The sequence below is a fragment of the Polypterus senegalus genome, chromosome 7 (genome assembly GCF_016835505.1).
Source record: "Polypterus senegalus isolate Bchr_013 chromosome 7, ASM1683550v1, whole genome shotgun sequence".
Lineage (NCBI taxonomy): Eukaryota > Metazoa > Chordata > Cladistia > Polypteriformes > Polypteridae > Polypterus > Polypterus senegalus.
This window is the reverse complement of record NC_053160.1, coordinates 188,990,916-189,012,103: the sequence shown is the minus strand read 5'-3', so window position 1 is coordinate 189,012,103 and position 21,188 is coordinate 188,990,916. Positions and strand designations below refer to the sequence as shown.

Here is a 21,188-nt window from a genome sequence, read left to right as displayed (position 1 = left end):
TCCCAATCTATTGTTTGAGCCTGTCTTTCTCACTTCTATAGTTAATTATCGTGTTGCTGTGATGTTTGTTATTAATTTTTATAGGTGTTGCTGCTTTGTGAAAATTTTGTGTGGCTTGTCAACTTTGCTATCTGAATACATACGTACACTTGTGACATGACGTTGACCTCTCACCTAATTTCAACTTGTGAAATACAAAGTTCAACCAGAATTGACTTTTGGTGGTTTGGTAGCATTTAGTGAAATAATTATTCTATTTATTTTTTTGTTTTTTGTGCCGTCCTGGGTATGACATTAAATTGCACCCAGCCCTGCAAGAAGGTCCTCCAACTTGCAGGGAAAACTCTGGGGTTGGTGGCAGGATTGGCACTCCGGCCACTGTAAAAAAAAAAAATAAATAAATAAATAAACTTCACACTCTTCAGTGTGGTGCTGAGGTGCCAAATGTTGCACGGGTGCTGTCATATCCTCAATGTAACAGGCATAAAGGTCAATAGTGTGCACTTCCTGGTTATTTAAGATCGCAGCTAGAAACTATATAATTTGCCACTCGTGATTTTTGGTTATACAAGGGGTCCTCGGGTTACAACGTTTCGACATACAAAGTTTCAAGTTTACAACACTCACTCCCATAAAAACTTGAGACACGAGAAGGAATAAAGGTAACCATTTTTACACTCATTTTTTCTGTTACTACAGTACAGTGTACAGTACAGTATATTTATGTCCTTTTCTTTTTTCTCAGGCTTAGATTTTGTGTTTTTATGTTCTAGATTATGATTTTGCAAATGTGTTAATATAGGCAAGTGACTTAGACTAGAGTGTGTTTCGACTTACACCAAAATTTGGATTACATCAGTGTTGTAGGAACAGAACTGTGTCGTAACCCGAGGACCCCCTGTACAGTGATTTCTTGATAGAGATTATTGATATGAAATTCTGTGTGATTACACCCTAAGACTTTGAACGCTGAGGTTGTGGGTTCAAATCCTACTACTGACACCATGTGACCACAAGCAAGTCATTTCACCTGCCTATACTTCAACTGGAAAAACAAGGAATTGTAACTGATTGAACTTTACATGTTGTAAGTCATCTTGGGAATAGACATCGGTCTGATAATAAGTTAAAAAAAATATGAAGTACTGAAAGAGATCAAAACAAAACAAGAAAAACAATCTCACAAAACAGAACATGCTTTCGCACCAAATGTTTGGTTTTGTGTTTCTGACTTGACATACAATAGGATGGACCTTCTGGTTACAAACTTGGCTAAGCTCTGAATTACGCTTCAACGTCTTGTCAGCAGCTATACCACCTGCACTTCAGAATCAGTCATCCACCTGAAGCTAAGCAGGTTTGGGCTCAGGCAGTACTTCCATGGGAGACCACGTTGTGGTGTTTGCGTCGAGTTGCGTTTCATTTAGTTTCATCGTCCCGTTTACTGTCCGTTATATGTGTATATCAGTAAATGTTCGTCCCCGTAAGTGAAAAGGGAAAGGATGATGGAGGGAGACCGCAGCCCAGAGACAGAAATCACCTGTTGGATGCACCAGTTACATCCGAGACATTCTGCGTTTAAACAAGAGGAGCGAAAGGCAAAAGAGAGGCGAAGAGAGAGAGACAGAGGAAGGAAAAGAATAATTTTATGCATATTTCAAATCAATTTCGAACATTGTACCAGTCCATTACTTGCTTCCTCAGGATCTGGATTATTAACACAACAACCAGCACCGAGAAACCCCAGGGTTTGGACTTTTGCCAACCACTGCCGAGGACAATTACGGTGAGGTCACTTTTTTTTTTTGTATTGTTGGGAGGAAGCAAGATTTCACACCAGCCAACATCCAACCGCCATTTATCATTTCATCTGTGTTAGTGCTTGTTCAGTTAGTGTTTAGGGGCAAGGGAGGGATCTTTGTAAATATTTGTATACAGGTAAAATTCCATTACAACGAACTCCCAGGTACCTAAAAAATATTTTGTTGTTAGTGAAAATGTCGTTGTAATGAGATTCTGTATTTGTTACTTCAGTGCTTTCTTTAACTTGCGCCCAGGCGTTTGCAATCATTTCAACAGTTTCTTTCACGTTAATTTTAATCTCCTCCTGCCTGCAATTTATGCTGATGAGAATTTTTCTCAGCATTTCCTTGTGATAATACACTTTCAGGGAGCGAATGATGCCCAAATCCAATGGCTGAAGCACTGCTGTGCAACTGGGTGGGAGGAATTCAAAGCAAACATTATCTAAATGTGGAAGCTTGTTGTGGGCAGCACAGTTATCAATCAGGAGCCGAGTCATCCTTTTCATCTTCATATTGTGAGGTTTCTGAACTCTGGTGGCATTAGGATAGTGCTGTTTTGTGCACACATATACATATTATTGAATATTTGTCAGTCCTCATATATATTTATATCTATTACTGTCAATATATCCATATTTGGTTTTACATATCTGTCTACTGTTTGTTTGTTATTTCATCGTGTTGGGAAAAATAAGACAACCTGTAAGGAGTATGTCTTGTTACTAGATAAAGAAGCCTCAGGTTATCCAAGGAAGAGTCTTGGTAGTGTAGTGGCCGCTCTGGGTAAGTGGTCGGCCGTTGCAACCCTGTGGTCTGTGTGTGGATCCCAATGACCAAGTGCAGTGATGAGGACACTATGCTGTAAATATGGCACCATCCTTTGGAATGGAAGAGACATAAAACTGAAGTCCTGACTCTCTGTGGTCATTAAAGATCCCTGGTCGTCTTTCGAAAAGAGTAGTTCATCCCAATGTCCTAGCTAAATTGTTCATTATGGCCTGGCCATTCTGCCCCCCTAATCATCCCCCTGTCTCTCTCCCTCTCTTCCTTTCATCACCTAATAGCTAATGTGTGTGGGCATACCAGTGCAATAATGGCTGCTGTCTCATCATCCAGGTGGGTGCTACACAATGATGGTGGTTGAAGTGGCTCCCCTCTGTCTATGTAAACCACTTTAAGTAGCAAGAAAAGCACTATATAAATGTAATTAATTATTAATTGACTACTCTTTACAAACTGACACTTGTTTCACCTTGGGAGACATATACATCAGGTACATTCTTCATATCTGAAACACTTACTAAGAATAAATTATTGCACCAGCTTTTCAGCATCCACCCTTTCCTTGTACAACAAACACTGTAGACTACCCCTGCAGCAACAGTGTGGGACTAATCATAAGATGAGACACCATCTGCCAACTTGTACTGAATGTCTTCTGGCACATACATACATACTGTAAAGGTATCCATATATACTCTGAGACTGAAACATGTTTTTTAATAAATAAATGTATTAAAGACTCATTGTGCGCATATTATTATATATTATTATCAGTCAAAAGGTTTGTTATAGTTCTGCTAACTGAATGCAGGTATTCACTTGTCTTGGACCAATTAAAATACATCTTTTTTCTCACTCTCTTGCTTGCTTACGCCACTGCTGCCAAGCAAACACAGTACAAGACAAATCTTCTTCTTGTCCTGTCTTCATGTTTACATCGACTCACCAATGACATTGAACCACACATCAGCTTTGTGTTATATTCTTACACCAGCTCACTTATTACACACACGAGCTCACACACTTTCTTTAAGACAATAGCACACTGACAGAAAATGACATTTCCGGTTTCCTTTCAATGCACAGATTTGCATGTTTTGTGTTTAACCTTTAAATGTGATCACAAATTTTTCCACTATTTTTTAGCATTCTCTTAATGTTTTTTCCCCCCCACAATCCTTATTGCAAGAAGAATGTCATCCATTATACTGGCTCAAGTGCTGTATCGCCCCTTCCCTTCTGTGGAATTAAGCGTACTCATGCTAATGAAGACACCACTTATGTCATTATGTAGAATACACAAGTTCTAGCTGAGATAGCACCATAGTTTATCACTTTAATTATGCAGGCCCACCTTTCAGGCTTGTGAAGAAAAAAAGAAGTTAAGAGACAGATGTGGTATGCAGAACTTAATAAAATAGGCATCTGTAATATTCTTTTTTTTATACATATATTTTTCTGTATTTAATTTAATTTAATTTTTTCCCCCCCAGAGATTTTGTTTCTGTGGTTTGTTTTGGCTACAGTTAATTTTGTTACTGTTATGCCTAGATGGCACAACAGTGTAAAGGCAACTGGGGAAAAAAAGATGAAGCAATGTTCAGAACCAAGAGGTCAAAACAAACAAATACCAAAGTCGCTTTACAAAGTCACAAAATGAAAAGAAAAAAAAAAAAACAATAGCAAAGCTCTTAATCAGAAGATCATAACAAAATTAACAATTCAACAGCAAAGAAGGGTTATGGAATCAGTTTAGAGGAAGTGAAACTAAAATTACTCTTTAATCTTGTTGCATCGTGATTGACAGGATCCCGGTCTGCGAGGACACACCCCTACTAGGAACATCCTGACAACAGGAATCAACATTTTGCCATCGGAAGAAAACGGCCCAAATCGAAAATGAAAATTTAAATGAAGCGTCAGAAAAAATAAGTGATTCAATGAAATTCCTCATGTTAAAAAAAAATAATAATAAAAAACAAGTGCATAAAAGGTATAGACACGAGCCAGTCAAAACGATGTAAAAATTGTGGCCAACAAAAGGCGCTCCAGCTCCCCGAACACCCAGCACAGACAGGCTCGGATGCCATTTGCACTCAACAAGAGGATTTCATTCATGTAAAACGCTTCTCTTAAGCATTTCCCACAGCACAATCACAGTCACACAACAGCACACAATAATAAAACACTTTGAAACCCTGTGTCTCCACTTCTAGTCTCACTCTGCCACTTCTTCGTCCGCTCCCCCCAGCAAGCTTTGTCTTCTTCCTCCCGACTCGGTTCCAAAGCTATAGAACAGGGGTGGGCAAAGTCGTTCCGGGAGGGCCACAATGGCTGCAGGTTTTTGTACTAACCTAACTGCTTAATAAGAACCACTCATTGCTCAATTAGCACTTTTGCTTCATTTCAGTTGTCTTGCCCGTTAAGATTTTGAACCCTTATTGCTTATTTAAGTCTTAAACAGCTGTTTTCTCGGTTTTTAATTCCTCCTTATTAGTAACTAGCTATGTAAGCCTGTGCTGTAAAAAGCCTGGGCTCCTAGAAACAATGGATTCTGGCACTTCAATCAATCAATCGCATCGGTTATGTATTAGCAGCTAAACGAGGTTCTCTTTCCTCTGCAGATTTGTTTTGCCGATGTGCTCGCCTCCATTATCTATAAGCGGATAAGTTAGTTTCTGTCTCCTTGGAGGTTTCGCTTTGCTGATGTGCTCGCCTCCATTGTCTAGTAGCGGGTAAGTGAGTTTCTGTCTCCTTGGAGGTTTCGTTTTGCCGATGTGCTCGCCTTACTTGTATATTAGCGAGTAAGTGAGTTTCTATCTCCTCCGAAGTTTTGTTTTGCTGATGTGCTCGCCTCCATTATCTATAAGCGGCTAAGTGAGTTTGTCTCCTCGGAGGTTTGTTTTGCTGATGTGCTCGCCTCGCTTGTGTATTAGTGGCTAAGCGAGTTTCTCATTCTCGGCAGTTTCACTTTGGAGACAGAGTCGATTTCTTTGAACTTCATGCTGTATCCTCATACTTCCAGGCCAGACAGACAGACACACACACTTCCATGCGTAGACGTTTATATATAAAATGCCAATTACAAAAGAAACCAGCATTTCTCCATTTAGCTTGTTTCCATTTACACCCGTGTGTATTTATTGTGCACTATTTGGTTTAATTAAATACTGGGAAGGAAAGTAAAGAGAAAGAAAGTGAAGGACTGAGAATTACATCTGTTTTCAACTTCAAATCATTTGGATGATATCCTTAGAAAGGAAAACAACAATCTTGGATGTGAGATTGACCTGACATGGTACAGTTAAAGCACTAACAAGCCATGAAATTAAATTATTGACAACAGATTGTTTTCTAATTAACCAGCTGAATTGGAACAAAAACCTGCAGCCTCTGCAGCCCTCCAAGACTGACTTTTCTCACCCCTGCTGTAGGAACTTCAAGCATCACAGTTTCATGTCCCCAGTCTTTACACAGAATTATGATAATCAAGAAGTAAAGAACTTGTGCTTTTTATTTCAGACAATTTTTTTTTATTTTTAACCACGGAGGGAAACAGCCGAGTAAAATATCCTTCTATTTTCAGAACTTACCTCTTCCATTAAAGGGTCAGGCGGAAAAAAAAAATCAACAGCCTATTCTGGAATAATTAGGAACAAAGTAGGAACCTGGACAAAACACCAGTATACCACAGGGCATGTTCACATATACACCCAGACACACCCTTAGTATACACTTAATACAACATGGGATTGTAAGATAAAAATCGCAACACATTGAGTTGCTTGGCAAAGTAACTTATGGTTACCACTTTTATCCTACAATGCATGTTCTATCAAGTGAATGTGTATCTACTGTATAGAGATAAGCGGGAAATATGCACAGCAAACAGGCAAGGAATTGCTAGGTCTGCACGCCTGCTTTGAGCAAAACACAACTTTAAAATTAAAATGCAACTTAAGATTCGTAACAAAAAAAAAAACGTACCTGGATGTCTGATGATCTGGCATACACTTGAGGTCCAAGGAGATGGAATTTTCAACAACAGGAGAATCTAGATTTGTAGAACCATTACTGAGTCGGTCACAACTTTCATACCCTGATTCAGTTCGCTGCATCTGCCAACTATCAGTATGGACTTTCAGGATCAACGAACCTGTAGTCTTATCTTTTTCTGTGTTTCCTTTGTCATCAGATTCCAGTGAGCTCTTGCTTCCCGTTTCCTGTTTCTGTTCATCCTCATAGATGGTCATTAAGCTTTTCTGCATTCGGTCCTCCCTGGGCCACTGTTTGGGGCTCATTACTCTCTCATTGGATGCAGGCTTGTGCCGAGGACTCTGGTGCTGCTTCTCATTCTCTCTAAATACGCTGTCAACGTTGAGCGTTTGTCTCATGGGCTTCCAAGCCTTCGCTTTACTGCGACTTGAACTATTCTTCGCCCTGGAGTCCTGACTGCTGTCTGTATCATAGCCACTAAAATGTTCATTTCCAACCTGGCAAGGTGTTGGGGAGCTTGGCAGCACTTGTACTCTATTGTTTGGAAAGCAGTTGTCCTGGGATTGTTTTGTAAAATGGGGCATTTTTTCTGGACGGGATGAACCTTTACCTTGACTTGCATACAACCGTTGATCCACATATAGTTTAAATCCATTTTCTGTAGGGGGTGATGCAGACTTGGAGTACATTCTGTTGTCTGAATTCAAATCTGTGAGAAAGTAAGAATCAGTAATTAATTTGGCAGTAACGGGATTTGAACAGACAGCCTTCCAAATACCAGTGCAGATCCTGAGCCTCGTTCTGTTTGACTGTAAATTACCACCACTATTACTTTTCTAGACTAAAACAATCAAACGTTATCTATTGATAACATGTTTTGTGAGGGCACTGTTGAAAATAACACAAGAAATGTACAATGATTAAAGAATTCAGGATACTTTTATGACTGAAATCTTACTAGAGGAAAACGTTTGGGAAAATTTTCACTCACATTAAACGCGATCGCTATCTGTTTCTGACTCGCTCCAAATGTGGCCATTGAACCCCATTCGTGATGGGGACTGGGGCTTGCAATTGTTCCCCATGAACGTGGAATTCCCAGTAAGTGTGGGTCATTAGCTCGCACTGATTAAGTCCCTGCCCTTTGTACACACCGCCTGTCGCTACTACCGATTGGATGGTTTAGTGAGGTCCTCTCGGATCACCAGTGCATCTACACCCATTTTATTAAGGCACCCAAATGTTATCCAATCAGGACACATGCTAGTAATGCAGGTGTCAACGGATGTATTTGTTTTAGCTGTATATTCTCATATGTCTCCTCACTGCTGCTCTCACACGACTCAATATGCTGATGCAATTTATTTTTTCTGTCAGTGATGACTTTGGTTGTGTGGTTGCTGGTAGCTTTCCTAAGGCACTAAAATGTTGAAGCAGAATAAGCCTGATAAAAGAGTGATACAGTAGTAAGAAATCACATAGGAGAAATAACTTAGCTTTCTTTAATGACGGTTTATTACTCCACACAGAGAGGACCTGGGAAGCAAACCCAGGTCTTCTTACTGCAAGGCAGCAGCACTACCACTGTTCCACCGTGCCGCCCTGTTATCCAGCGAGACAATAAAATTGTTATTCCTTATTAACTGAGAAGAAAACACAGTACCTGTGGTCTTAGATAACACCTTGCTTTGGCCAGTACACAATTTTGTGGCTGAGCGTGCTGATGTCAGTGATCTCCCATCAGCCTCAGCAGTTTCCCAATGAGATATTGTGGTTCCTGCCTCAGTACTGGTTTTTGCCTCAGCCAAACCCACAACAACCCCTCTCACTGCTGCTATGCAATGTTGCCTATACTTTAGCCAATGCAAAATTTTGCGAGAATTTATTTTGTTGGACCAGTGAACAAACAGAAAAACAGGCAAATAAACAGCTCTTGATTTTATTTATAAAGATTTCCTAATGCTGAGAAGTAAAACATTTGAGAACAGCAACATAGAGACCCTCAAAATTAAATATTTTGAAATCTATGAAAAGTGCTACCTTGTGGATGTGCAAGGAATAAGATTTAGATGTTAGGCTTAAAATGTATATATTAAATGCTATCTGTGACCTACCTTGACTTCTGCCCATTTCTGGTCTCCTTTGCCCTCTTTCGAACTCCTTCTTTTGAATCCGGGGCTGGTTCTTAACTTGTCCAGCTTTTTGTGCACATTCTCTTGATAACTCACCCAACTTACTCCTTGGATCGGAGGAAATGATCTTTACTACAAAATAAATATTTAACTGTGATTGATAACAGAAAGTAAACAGCAGTAAGGCTAGAATTGTTAGGGCAGTGTAGATAGAAATGTTACAACTAGGGTGTGACTCTTGAATCAACAAAATAAAAGCAGTGAATTATAGACTTAACCTTGAACAATCCACTTAATGTGCCTAAAATTCAATAAAAACTCTATATATAACTGATTATAACTTTAAACCAAAAAATGATAAGCTATTCGGCATATTTGTAAAGAGGCCTTGAGGGTAATTTGCATGTTCAGGATTAACAAGTGGCCTCTCCAGCAGTACTCTCACTTGTCAAATATACAGGAGAACGACCTGGACGATGAGATTCTGCAGGTCATGTCAAAAAAAGTGTCAACAGTACAAACACAATTGTACATGTACTGCAAACCTCACGTTTGAGGATTACAGGTATTAATCTTTAAACAAAAGTAGAATCAATAAAGCTTTTTCCAAATATGCCATGCATTGCTTTGGCTGCAATAGTGCAGATACTCACCAAATATTTAGCAGTTATCGGGTTAAGTAAATTACATAATGCAGAATTACTGAAAAACTAGAACAGCTAATCTAGGATACGCAACACCCACAGTAAGTAATTAATTCTAAATATTACAAAGAAAAAAGAATGTAGAAAAACTAGATTATCTCAATATATAAAGATGGCAATTTGATGTAACCTAATCCATTTAAATACATCAAATGTAAGAAGGGAAAACAACTTTAACATGTTGAAAGCACAACACTAGATCCACTCAGGGCTTTTGTAAATTTTGGAAACAAACATCTTTTTACAGAAGATTTTTGCTTTTATGGTGTGTTACATTTGTGTTTAAGAAACAAAAAAGATGTCAAATTTACAATTGTATAATTATGTCCTAACGTTGCATTACAATCCGGAATTATTTTATTAAAGACAGATGATCAGTTTTCCCCCACTTACCTGGCCCTCTGCCTCCACTCGTCTGACCAGTCCCTCTGTTAAATCCAGAATTAGAAGAAATCTGTAATTTGTGTTTGAAGCTGGTTTGACTTGAGAATAGGCCAACTCCATTCTCTTTTGGAGGTTCCAGCTTTCTGGACCCAGATGTTGGAATGTCCTTTCCTGCATTCAAATAAATGAGAATCTTGTATAGGAAAGCCAAACTACCCTCATGCTTTAAGCGCATTTCTTAATAATTACCATGAATTATAGCACACAACACTAATTTCTTAATATTTGAAATATGCAAAAATACGTTTGTTAAAATCTACTTTGTTTTACAATTAAATTCCAATAAAATATGTGCTGCTGTTTAAAATTAGACATTTCCGGCCATAATCTGCAACTAACAGATCAAACACAGCCAAAGTGGTCAGGGTAAGTGGCACTCGTTTGCTTTTCATTTTAAGAAACCTTCCAGATGGAAAAACAGTCAAACCACACATTCCAACTTGACTTTAGACCATTTTCCCATAAGGGCATTTTAGGACATCGGAAAAGTTAGAGTTTATGGGGAAACACATCAGCAAACAAACGTTTCAACATTCACATAATGTGTCTATCTACTTGCAAGACCCTCCAATACAATTAACTTTCCATACTTAGCCAGTATTAAAACTGTTATACTTTAGATAAAATGTTAGGTCATAACTTTGGTTAAAATGAACGCCCACAATCAGAAAAAAATGAAAAGTAAAATATTAATTCATATGGATTTTTAGAGCAGGGTATCCCTTAGCTTTAGGTTTTAATACTTATTCTCTCACTTACTATCTGATCACAATGCAAACAGCCAATACTTTCTTAAATACTTGGGATAATCTATGGCTGGTCTTATAGACAACCTACCAGAAATCTCTTCACTGAGTGGCCATTTATAATGAGAACACAAAATGGGTTGTTTAAGCGCATCTTCAGATGACACCGCAGTCCCGTCAGGGTTTGAATAAAAGAGTAAGAGCGGCTGAAAGTGGCCTCTGGAACATTTTGAAACTACATCTTTCCATTTAGTTCCAACCTTGGGTGAGAAAATAAAATTAAATAATTAATAAAGAGAATATCACATATACAATATACCAAATATGCAAATGCTTAGTATGAATTTCTTGTTATTCAGATGTACTACAATTTTACACATGCTATACTTTTTATTAGAACATTAGAACAACCTACATGGGTACAGGACATTCAGCCCAACAAAGCTTGCTAGTCCTATCCACTTCATTCTTCTAAAAAAACATCACGTTGAGTTTTAAAAGTCCCTAAAGTCCTACTGTCTCCCACACTACTTGGTTGCTTAGGGTTAGGGTTAGGGTCTGTGGTTCTCTGTGTAAAGAAAAACTTCCTAATGTTTGTGCGAAATTTACCCTTAACAAGCTTCCAACTGTGTCCCCATGTTCTTGATGAACTCATTTTAAGGTCACAGTCTCCATCCACTGTGCTAATTCCCTTTATAATTTTAAACACTTCAGTCAGGTCTGCTCTTCATCTTCTTTTGCTTAAATTGAAAAGGCTCAGATCTTTCAATCTTTCCTCAGAACTCATCCCCTATAGCCCTGGAATCAGCCTAGTCGCTCTTCTCTGGAGTTTTTCTAATGCTGTTATGTCCTTTTTTTGTAGCCTGGAGACCAAAACTGCACCCAGTACTCCAGATGAGGCCTTCAGCAGAACCTCCTGTGACTTGTACTCCACGCATCAAGGCGCTATATAACATGACATTCTGTTAGCCTTCTTAATGGCTTCTGAACACTGTCTGCCAGTTGATAGAGTCAAGTCCACTACGATTCCTAAATCCTTCTCATAAGGTGTACTTTTGACTTTCAGACCTCCCATTATGTATCCAAACCTCACATTTTTAATTCCTACGTACATTTACTGACATTAAATTTCAACTGCCACAAATTCGCCCAAGCCTGTATGCTGTAATGATACAACAGATTCTCGATTATCTGCCAGTCCACCTCGCTTGGTATCATCTGCAAACATAACCAGCTTGTTATTTATATTACTCTCCAAATCATTTTTATACTGTATATTAAAAACAGCAGTGTTCCGTTTTGCAACAGCTTTTCAGACTTTGTTTGAAGGAACTTCCCAGTTCACGATGGCCCTTGATAGACTTAAGAACTCCTCGGCACTAACAAAATGCATTATTTCAGCGTTAATGGCTCATGCAGTCATGGCCGAAATTATCGGCACCCCTGGAATTTTCCCAGAAAATGCACCATTTCTCCCAGAAAATTGTTGCAATTACAAATGTTTTGGTATACACATGTTTATTTCCTTTATGTGCATTGGAACAACACAAAAAAAACCAGAAAAAAGCCAAATATGACATAATTTCACACAAAACTCAAAAACTAGGCTGGACAAAATTATTGGCACCCTCAACTTAATATTTGGTTGCACGTCCTTTGGGAAAAAATAATTAAAATCAAGCGCTTCTTATAACCATCAACAAGCTTGTTACACCTCTCAACTGGAATTTCCGACTACTCTTCTTTTGCAAACTGCTCAAGGTCTCTCACATTTGAAGGGCGCCTTCTCCCAACAGCAATTCTGAGATCTCTCCATAAGTGTTCAATCGGACTTAAATCCGGACTCATTGCTGGCCACTTCAGAACTTGTCTTCAACCATTTCTGGGTGCTTTTAGAGGTATGTTTGGGGTCATTGTCCTGCTGGAGCACCCATGACCTCTGACGCAGACCCAGCTTTCTGACACTGGGCCCTACATTGCGCCCCAATATCTTTTGGTAGTCTTCAGATTTCATGATGCCTTGCACACAGTCAAGGCATCCAGTGCCAGAAGCAGCAAAACATCTTAGAACTTCCACCATGTTTGACTGTAGGTACTGTGCTCTTTTCTTTGTAGGCCTCATTCCATTTTCTGCAAACTGTAGAATGATGAGCTTTACCAAAAAGCTCCACTTTGGTCTCATCAGTCCACAAGACGTTCGCACAGAAGGATTTTGGCTTCCTCAAGTACATTTTGGCAAACCCCAGCCTGGCTTTTTTTATGTTTCTGTGTCAGCAGTGGGGTCCTCCTGGCTCTCCTGTCATAGCGTTTCATTTCTTTCAGATGTCGATGGATAGTTCGAACTGACACTGTTGCACCCTGAGTCTGCAGAACAGCTTGAATGTGTTCTGAAGTAGACTGGGGCTGTTTATCCACCATTCGGACTATCGTTTGTTGCAGTCTTTTATCAATTTTTCTCTTCCGTCCACGTCCGGGGAGATTAGCTACAGTGCCATGTGTTGTGAACTTTTTGATTATGTTGCGCACAGTGGACAAAGGAACATGAAGATCTCTGGAGATGGACTTGTAGCCTTGAGATTGTTGATATTTTTCCACAATTTTTGTTCTCAGATTCTCAGACAATTCTCTGCTCTTCTTGCTGTTCTCCATGCTTAGTGTGGCACACTCAGACACACAACACAAAGGTTGAGTCAACTTTTCTACATTTTAACTGGCTTCAGGTGTGATTGCTATATTACCAGCACCTGTTTCTTGCCACAGGTGAGTTCAAACGAGCATCATATGCTTGAAATAAAACGATTTTCCCACAATTTTGAAAAGGTGCCATGATGTCAGATTTGGCTTTGTTTCTCTGTTTTTTTGTGTTGTTCCAATGCACATAAAGGAAATAAACATATGTATACCAAAACATTTGGAATTGCAGCAATTTTCTGGGAGAATTGGTGCATTTTCTGGGAAAATTCCAGGGTTGCCGATAATTTCGGTCATGACTGCAAGTTGTTTAAAGCACCCTTGTATATGGTTAGTACTAGTGACTCGGAGCAGAATACTGGGCCTGATTCACTGCCAAGTGTGCAGTTGGCATGTTTGTTTGACAAGTTAAGTCAAGTTGGGGAGTGTGCACTGGTACAGTGTGTTACCGCACCCACTACACGTCGATACAGCTCGGGATCCCGGTTGGCAACCCTCCAGGCAGAAACGCGGTCCAGTCCCACCCTCCAGAAATGACCCTCTATCTGCCGCAGCCAGGTGTTACATGGGCGACCCCTTGGCCTGGTCCAGCCACTCGGGTCCCCAACAATGAGGATCTTATTAGCCGGATCACCCTCGGGGAAACACGCCACTTGGCCGTAGTGCCGTAACTGACGCTACCTCACAATGCAGGTAATGTGCCTCATTCGGGACTCCATGAGCAACCGCTCATTCGACACAAAGTCATACCGATGGCACCCAAGGATTTTCCGAAGAGACAGGACCACAGGAGTCCAGTCTTCATCTCAGGATACTGGATAGCATCCATGTCTCACAACATGACTCTAAAGACTTGGACCTTTGTCCTTTTGCCTAGATATCGGGAGCGCCACACACCCCTTTCCAGCAATCTCATGACCCCCCATGCTCTCCCATTCCGTCTACTGACTTTACAGGAAGAGTCACCAGAGACATGAATGTCACTGCCAAGGTAGGTAAACCTCTCCGTTTGACCATTTACTCTAAAGAAGCTTGTTAATTACTGATGTAATATGCCTTGAAGCAAACTGCTGTCTTCTCTATGGCTGGTTCCTGTCTTGTGGCAAGTGTTGTTAGGATGAATTCTGGGTTGCCACACTCCTGTATTGAATAAGCAAGTTGGAAAACAAATGAATGGATAAAATAGTTAAGGAAAGATTTCAACAAATGCTTAGGCCAGCATTCTGTAACTTGAAAATTATAGCGGAAATTAAACAATATGGAGTATATACTACTTATTCTAGATTATTTGAATGTACAGTATGCATGCGAAACTTCTGGTTAATTTTACATAATAATTCTACTGAAGGCTATAAGTAGTGTCTAACATGTCCAGGTCTGGGCAGTGAATCAGAATCGGAACAAAAACGTTATTAATGCTGAAAGAAATTCCTCATGTTACAACTGTACAAACAGACAAAGGCACAAAATCCCTAGTTTACTACACAATAATAGCACACTGACCTGGAAGTATTTTACATAATACTGCACATATAAGTGAAATATTGCACATTCCGAGAACCAATAATAAGTTATTCACGTGAGAAGCAGCAGACAAGTTATTGCATATCTAAAAAGTTAAAAATGTTCTGGGAGATCCATTAAGGAAAGGCGGAACTGCTTATTGTGTGGATGAGTAACTGGAAGAGGAGTTATAGAGGCTGATGGCTGTGGAGAGAAAGGATTTTCTGTGACGTTCAGTGGAGCACTTTATGCTTGTCAGTCTACTTCTAAAAATGCTCCTCTGTCCACCCACAACACTATGGCATGTTCAATAACAGACTGAAGTCTACACAGCATTCTCTGATCTGACACAGTTTCCCTCCTACCACAGAGACAGCCTTATGAATCAGTTTGTTAAAACTCTTTATGTCTGCCACCTTCCTGCTGCCCCTCCAGCAACACCATGCGAACAAAAATTGGCACAGGCAACCACACCCTCATAGAACATCCACAGCATAATATGGCAGACCTTTGGAGTCTGTGTTGGAAATACAGTCTACTGTGACCCTTCTTATATATGGCCAGAGAGTTCATATACCAGTCTAACTTACTGTTCATATACATCCCCAGATACTTCTAGTCCTATAGACGGGGGAGTAACTGGAGATTGTGATCTTTTTAAATCCATCACCAGTTCTTTAGTTTTACTGGTGTTGACCTGCAGCTCACACCATTCCAAACAACTGTCTACTACCCACTTATATTCCATCTTGTCATCATGCCGGATACAGTATGTCCCACTATTGCAGAGTCATCAGAGAATTTCTGCAGATGGCAGACCTCTGTGTTGTTGCTAAAATCCACAGTGTACAAAGTGAAAAGGAACGGTGACAGGACTGTCCCTTGTGGAGCACCAGTGTTACACAGCCAAGTGTCAAAACACACGGCCCTGTAGCTGCACATACTGCGAACTTTCAGTTAAATAGTTCATGATTCACAAAACTAAGGGAGCGTCCACCTGCATTACAAACAGCTTACTCCCCAGAATGGCTGGCTGGTGTTAAAAGCACATGAGAAATCAAAGAACATAATCCTAAAAGTTCCTCCTGGCTTGTCTAGGTGACTATAGGCACAGTGCAGCAGGTACAGTAGATGATGCCATCTTCAACCCCAATCCTCTCCTGGTAGGCAAACTGTAGGGGATCTAATGCAGACCTAGCCAGGGGGTGAAGTATTTCCAGGACTAATCTCTCAAAAACATTCAATTTAAAAGGATCTATAAGAAAAAAGGGAAGGGGATTGAAGATTTGACTACAGTTGCTAGAAATACTTCCTTACTCCATATGTTATTTAATTCTGTGCACCATACCTCCTTGGAAACACTAGCTGCCTATTTGAAAAACAGTGAAAGTGGTCGGGAAGTACTGCCTGAAAGGTGTATATTGCTATCAGTGGCACCGTAAAGCTCGGAGACCTCTTATTAACTGAAGGCAGATTCTCTACTGAAATGCAGACAAATAAGACTTTTACGAAGGCCATGCAACTAATGGAAAGTGGAACTGTTAGGGTGACCCTAATTGTGTAACTGCCTTTACATACTCATATGAACCACTTTAAGGACATACGCCTCCAAATGGAGCTTACCGTCCAATAACTTACCCTGGTACACTGATAAAATCTGTGCCCACAACCGGGCGAGATGCTGGAAAGACATTATAATCATCTGCCACAGCCAAAAAACTATATAAGAGAAACTTCTTATGCCCACTGGCTTCAAAGTTATACAGTTAGATCATACTTACTTCTTTTACAGTGGCATCATCAAAGAAAACCCATTTGGAGGATTTGGTGTGATAAGCAAAGGCACAGTAATGTCTACTAGAGAAGCAAATCATCCCAACAAGAAGGAGCTCACTCCTTTTAGCTTGCTCATCTGTTACACGATAGTAAAGCTAAAAAGAAAAAGTGAAAATTTAAGAGTGTGACCTGTTCATACAAACATAATTACTTTGTTAACATTATTAAAAAGATTTCGCTAAATATCTGAAAATTGTACACAACAGGTTTATCACATTTGGCATTTAAATGTCTGTCATGCAACTTTAATCATTCAAATTAAAGAGTTTAGCAAGTCTGACACTGTATTTTATTTTTTTTTTGTTTTACCCTGGACCCTTTAAAGCACAAGCCAGTCCACCAAATGTGATATATTGTTTGAGTGCTGGGAGACAGAAAATTATATATGTGTTGGATTCAGCGTTAATATGTTTACTTACAGGACTTGGGTGAGTTTGTTATCTATATCTGTCTATCTGTCTATATATCCATCCATCACCCAACCCGCTATATACTAACTACAGGGTCACAGGGGTCTGCTGGAGCCAATCCCAGCCAACACAGGGTGCAAGGCAAGAAACAAGCCCCGGGCAGGGCACCAGCCCACCACAGGGTATGTACACACACACACACCAAGCACACACTCGGGACAATTTAGGATCGCCAATGCACCGAACCTGCATGTCTTTCGACTGTGGGAGGAAACCCACACAGACACGGGGAGAACATGCAAACTCCACGCAGGGAGGAACCTGGGTCTCCTAACTGCGAGGAAGCAGCGCTACCACTGTGGCACCCTATATATATATATATATATATATATATATATATATATATATATATATAGGGTGGCGTAGTATATATGTATAAATAAATCAATGTGTGTATGTATGTATGTATGTATGTATTATGTATGTTCCAGTATCACTTCTGAACGGCTGGGGCTTGGAACAACGCTTCTCATTGGTCGACTAAAAATACCGTAGGGTGCAATCAACCCTAACCCACCCCCTTCAAGGGTAGGGTGGGGTTGATCTTGTGGTCTCGGCATGTTATCAATCCAGTTGACACTCGGAACGACCACCAGAGCACAAACTGGAGGAGACTGCCAGCATTCTTTTTTTTTGAGCACCACGGCGCACCTATTGCTTTTGAAATTAAATCAAGTTGCCCAGTTCAGAGCGCCAACTGGATGATAACATACATACAAGACCGCAAGACAAGCACATTAGTGTGTCTTCATTGTTTGTTAATTTATTTTTAAAGTTGTGTTTTTTTTTAATTAAATTTTTCTCAGACAATTAAAAAAACAAAACAAAAAAAAACAACTTTATTTTCATTCTGGGCAACACTGGGTATTTCAGCTAGTACATAATACTGGGTAAGGATCAAGAAGACATATAAAAAAACAAACATATTTAAAATGATTAATGAATATGACTATATTGGTTTCATGTTATTTACAAATGACAGGCTGGAAAGGTGGCGGGACAGCCATAAGAGGAAAAAAAAATGAATAATAATAATCTGCTACATTAAAAGGGAGAGGAGATAGAGTATAAAAAAACAAGACATTAGACGTGTGTTAAGAAGCTCCAGGCATAAGATGAATTCATCGATCACAAGATGAATTCCTAGGACTATTTATCACTCTGTATCGCAGTACAAAAGAAGTTTTTTTTTTTTTTTTTTAACTGCATGAGAAGTAATTATCAAGGCATAAATCAGAGCAAAGAGGTAATTGAAGTGCTAGGATTCACCGATCGTGACGTTGTATATTTCAGAGAGTTCTGGTCACCCTGCTTGGCAAAAACTAAAACTCGATCAACTTTACAAAACCACTTGTACCAGTAAAATGAATATCAGAAATGTTAAGCCTCAACAGAAGTGCATCCATAATATTCATGATTCCATCCTTTTTCTAATCCTGCTTTTACAGAGCAGTGTAGCAGGGAAGATGTAGCCTATCCCGGCAAGCTTCAGCTGCGAGGCAGGAATGATTCTTGAACGGGGTGCTGGATGATTACACAGTTATGTTTTCAACCAATGTTTTCAAAGTACAGGGAGGCTATTAGCTAAAACTGAGTAACCCCATATCACTACAACAGGTATACACCATGAACCATTAACCGATGTAATTCCAATAACTTAATACTAGGCCAGACTGAACCCATCAATCAGCCCAAAGATACAATAATCTTGGAGTTCTTGGAGACAACCCAGATAGGCAGGATGAACAAACTCCACAGAGAGACCAGGAGGTGAACTGAACCGAGGTCCCTGCAGCTGTGAGCCAAAACTCTAACCCCGTGTCACTATGCTACTCATATATCACCTTACAGTTTATGAACTAACATTCAAAAGTTGATGCTGTAGAATAAAATATTAGATTTCTGCAATGCATGAGTAAAGAAGCCTAAGGAAAAAAAACAATGTTTATAACAGAAATGCTAGGTGAATAAAAGTGATTAAATGTTATGAGAATATGAGAACAATACCAAAAAGTGACACCAGGGATACCAAACTGCAGCCATGGAGGAATACTACTAGCAATTCAAGAATCAACTCTGAAAGAGATATAAATTGATAACAATTGATAAAAACATACCATTTTCAAACTCACTTAATTCAACTCTGGGTCAAAGAGGGCTGGAGTCTATCCCAGAAACATTAGGAATAAGGCCGGAAACAGCCCTGGACAAACCACCAGTCCATCAAAAGACCCTCCCATGCAAACACCTACTCTCAAAAACATATGGGGCCTATTCAGTGTCACCACATAACCTACCCTGCATGCCTTTGGGGATGTCGAACACAGAAAGAATGCACAGATTTCTGATTTCCTAAGCTACAGATAAGACATAATCGCTGCCATCCACTATAGGTGTGTGTATCAGCCCATACTGACCGAGTACCAAGGGGAGTATTGCTTTACTAGCATGAAGTCGTCTTATGAGAAAGTCATTAATGTATTGTGATAGCAGCAAACAGTAACATACTGAAACACAGCTTGAGTAAATGCACCCCATGAGAGGTTTGATATCAAACTACCTCAGGATTCAAGGATAGTTGGGTGGGCCTATTTTCAAACAAAGAAAACAGGAAATGGTAAGATGATCATTTCATAAGTTAAAAATGTGCTTTCACGAGGAGCTGTGCTGGAGCTTCTTTATTTTTTTAAATTTATTAGGGGGCTTCGCTCGCCAACCCCTCCCCCGGCCTGCACTACGCAACAGCCACTTTGCATCTCTGCCATGTGCGTATGTGGATTGCATTTTCACCAAATAACACATTTTTTTAATTTCATTTAATTGATACGCCTCTTCATTGGGAACAAACACTACTGATGGCAACATGAATTAGACGATCTACAAGTCTCAGACTTAAAGTTTAAATCCGAAAAATATATTCAATCTCTTTTCGCTGTTCCGTTATTTCACCAAGTAATAATTTCCATTTGTTTACTATCATTTTTTTGAGACTTTCAAATTTTAGTACTTTCATTATCTCTAACCTGCATGTGTATCGTGCCAACATTTTTGAATTCTTAATGACGTTCTACTTTGTCATCTACTCTTTGTCCTTTATTTCTGGCCCCGGGTGTGGGTTAAATCCCTTGGCACAAAGTCTCGTCTCGCAGGACATGAAAGTATCTCTCTGAAAAAGTCTTGTCTCGTCCCAGGATTTTTTTTATTATAATAGAGAGACATAAACCATTTTGATCAAAATGTTCCATAAAAGATGGGTTACATTTATCAGAGACATGAAATTATAAAGTATTAGTAAACCAACAAACATCATTGAGTCATGAAATGTCTATAGACTTGTACAGAATACAAATGTCAGAGGTTCTGTGAAAAAGGAAGATTAAAATAAAAATTCTGCAAGGAATTCATTATACAGTACTGAAATAAAAATTCTGCGTATAAGGTTATGTTAATTACACTAAAAGAACAGAGTGTACCAAAAACGTGAAATGGGAAGTCACAAGATGGAAAATGTAGGTGTTGGCACTTCAAGACAATGACCTGCCTACATGCAGAAAACTAGGCTTGGCAGGTTTGGCACGAAGAGTAAAGTTGGGTTTAGCAAAGAAATGAGTGGTAGGATGCAAGACTTGTGTACTGTTGTATTATGGGATATGTTTTTGGTTGCTTGACTGTCTGAGGCCATTTCATCCAGTTTTTTCCAGTTAAAAAGACATGACATTACAATGAATAAGAGATGCGGTATTATTACAGACTGACCTCAAAGTTGGATTGCACAATCATTTCACATCTTTTCTGTGCACCAGTAATTTTTTAGGGAAGCAGGAGTAGCCAGCTGGCTTTTTTTAGCTCAGGAATTCTTTCTGGTACAAGAAAAAAAGAGCTATGCACTAGAAAGGAGAGGAATGAAGGTCAGTAGGACCACCAAGACAGAATACATGTGTGTGAACGAGAGAGAGGTCAGAGGAATGGTGAGGTTGCAGGGAGATGGGCGAGTTTAAATACTTGGGATCAAAAGTACAAAATAACAGGGAGTGTGGAAGAGAAGTGAAGAAGAGAGTGCAGGCAAGCTGGAGTGGCT

General features: G+C 39.6%; 1 protein-coding gene across 1 annotated transcript in view; it reads right to left on the bottom strand.

Annotated features, from left to right (window-relative positions):
• The window catches only part of LOC120533083 (inactive ubiquitin carboxyl-terminal hydrolase 53-like), a 134,786-nt gene that overhangs the window by 23,627 nt on the left and 89,971 nt on the right, over positions 1 to 21,188 (bottom strand). Inside the window, exons 9-13 of the mRNA XM_039759738.1 lie at positions 16,586 to 16,735; positions 10,702 to 10,870; positions 9,814 to 9,975; positions 8,699 to 8,848; positions 6,576 to 7,293 (exon numbers count right to left, since the gene is read on the bottom strand). Coding sequence (XP_039615672.1) covers positions 6,576 to 7,293; positions 8,699 to 8,848; positions 9,814 to 9,975; positions 10,702 to 10,870; positions 16,586 to 16,735 — 1,349 coding nt within the window. The remainder of the gene's footprint in view (positions 1 to 6,575; positions 7,294 to 8,698; positions 8,849 to 9,813; positions 9,976 to 10,701; positions 10,871 to 16,585; positions 16,736 to 21,188) is intronic.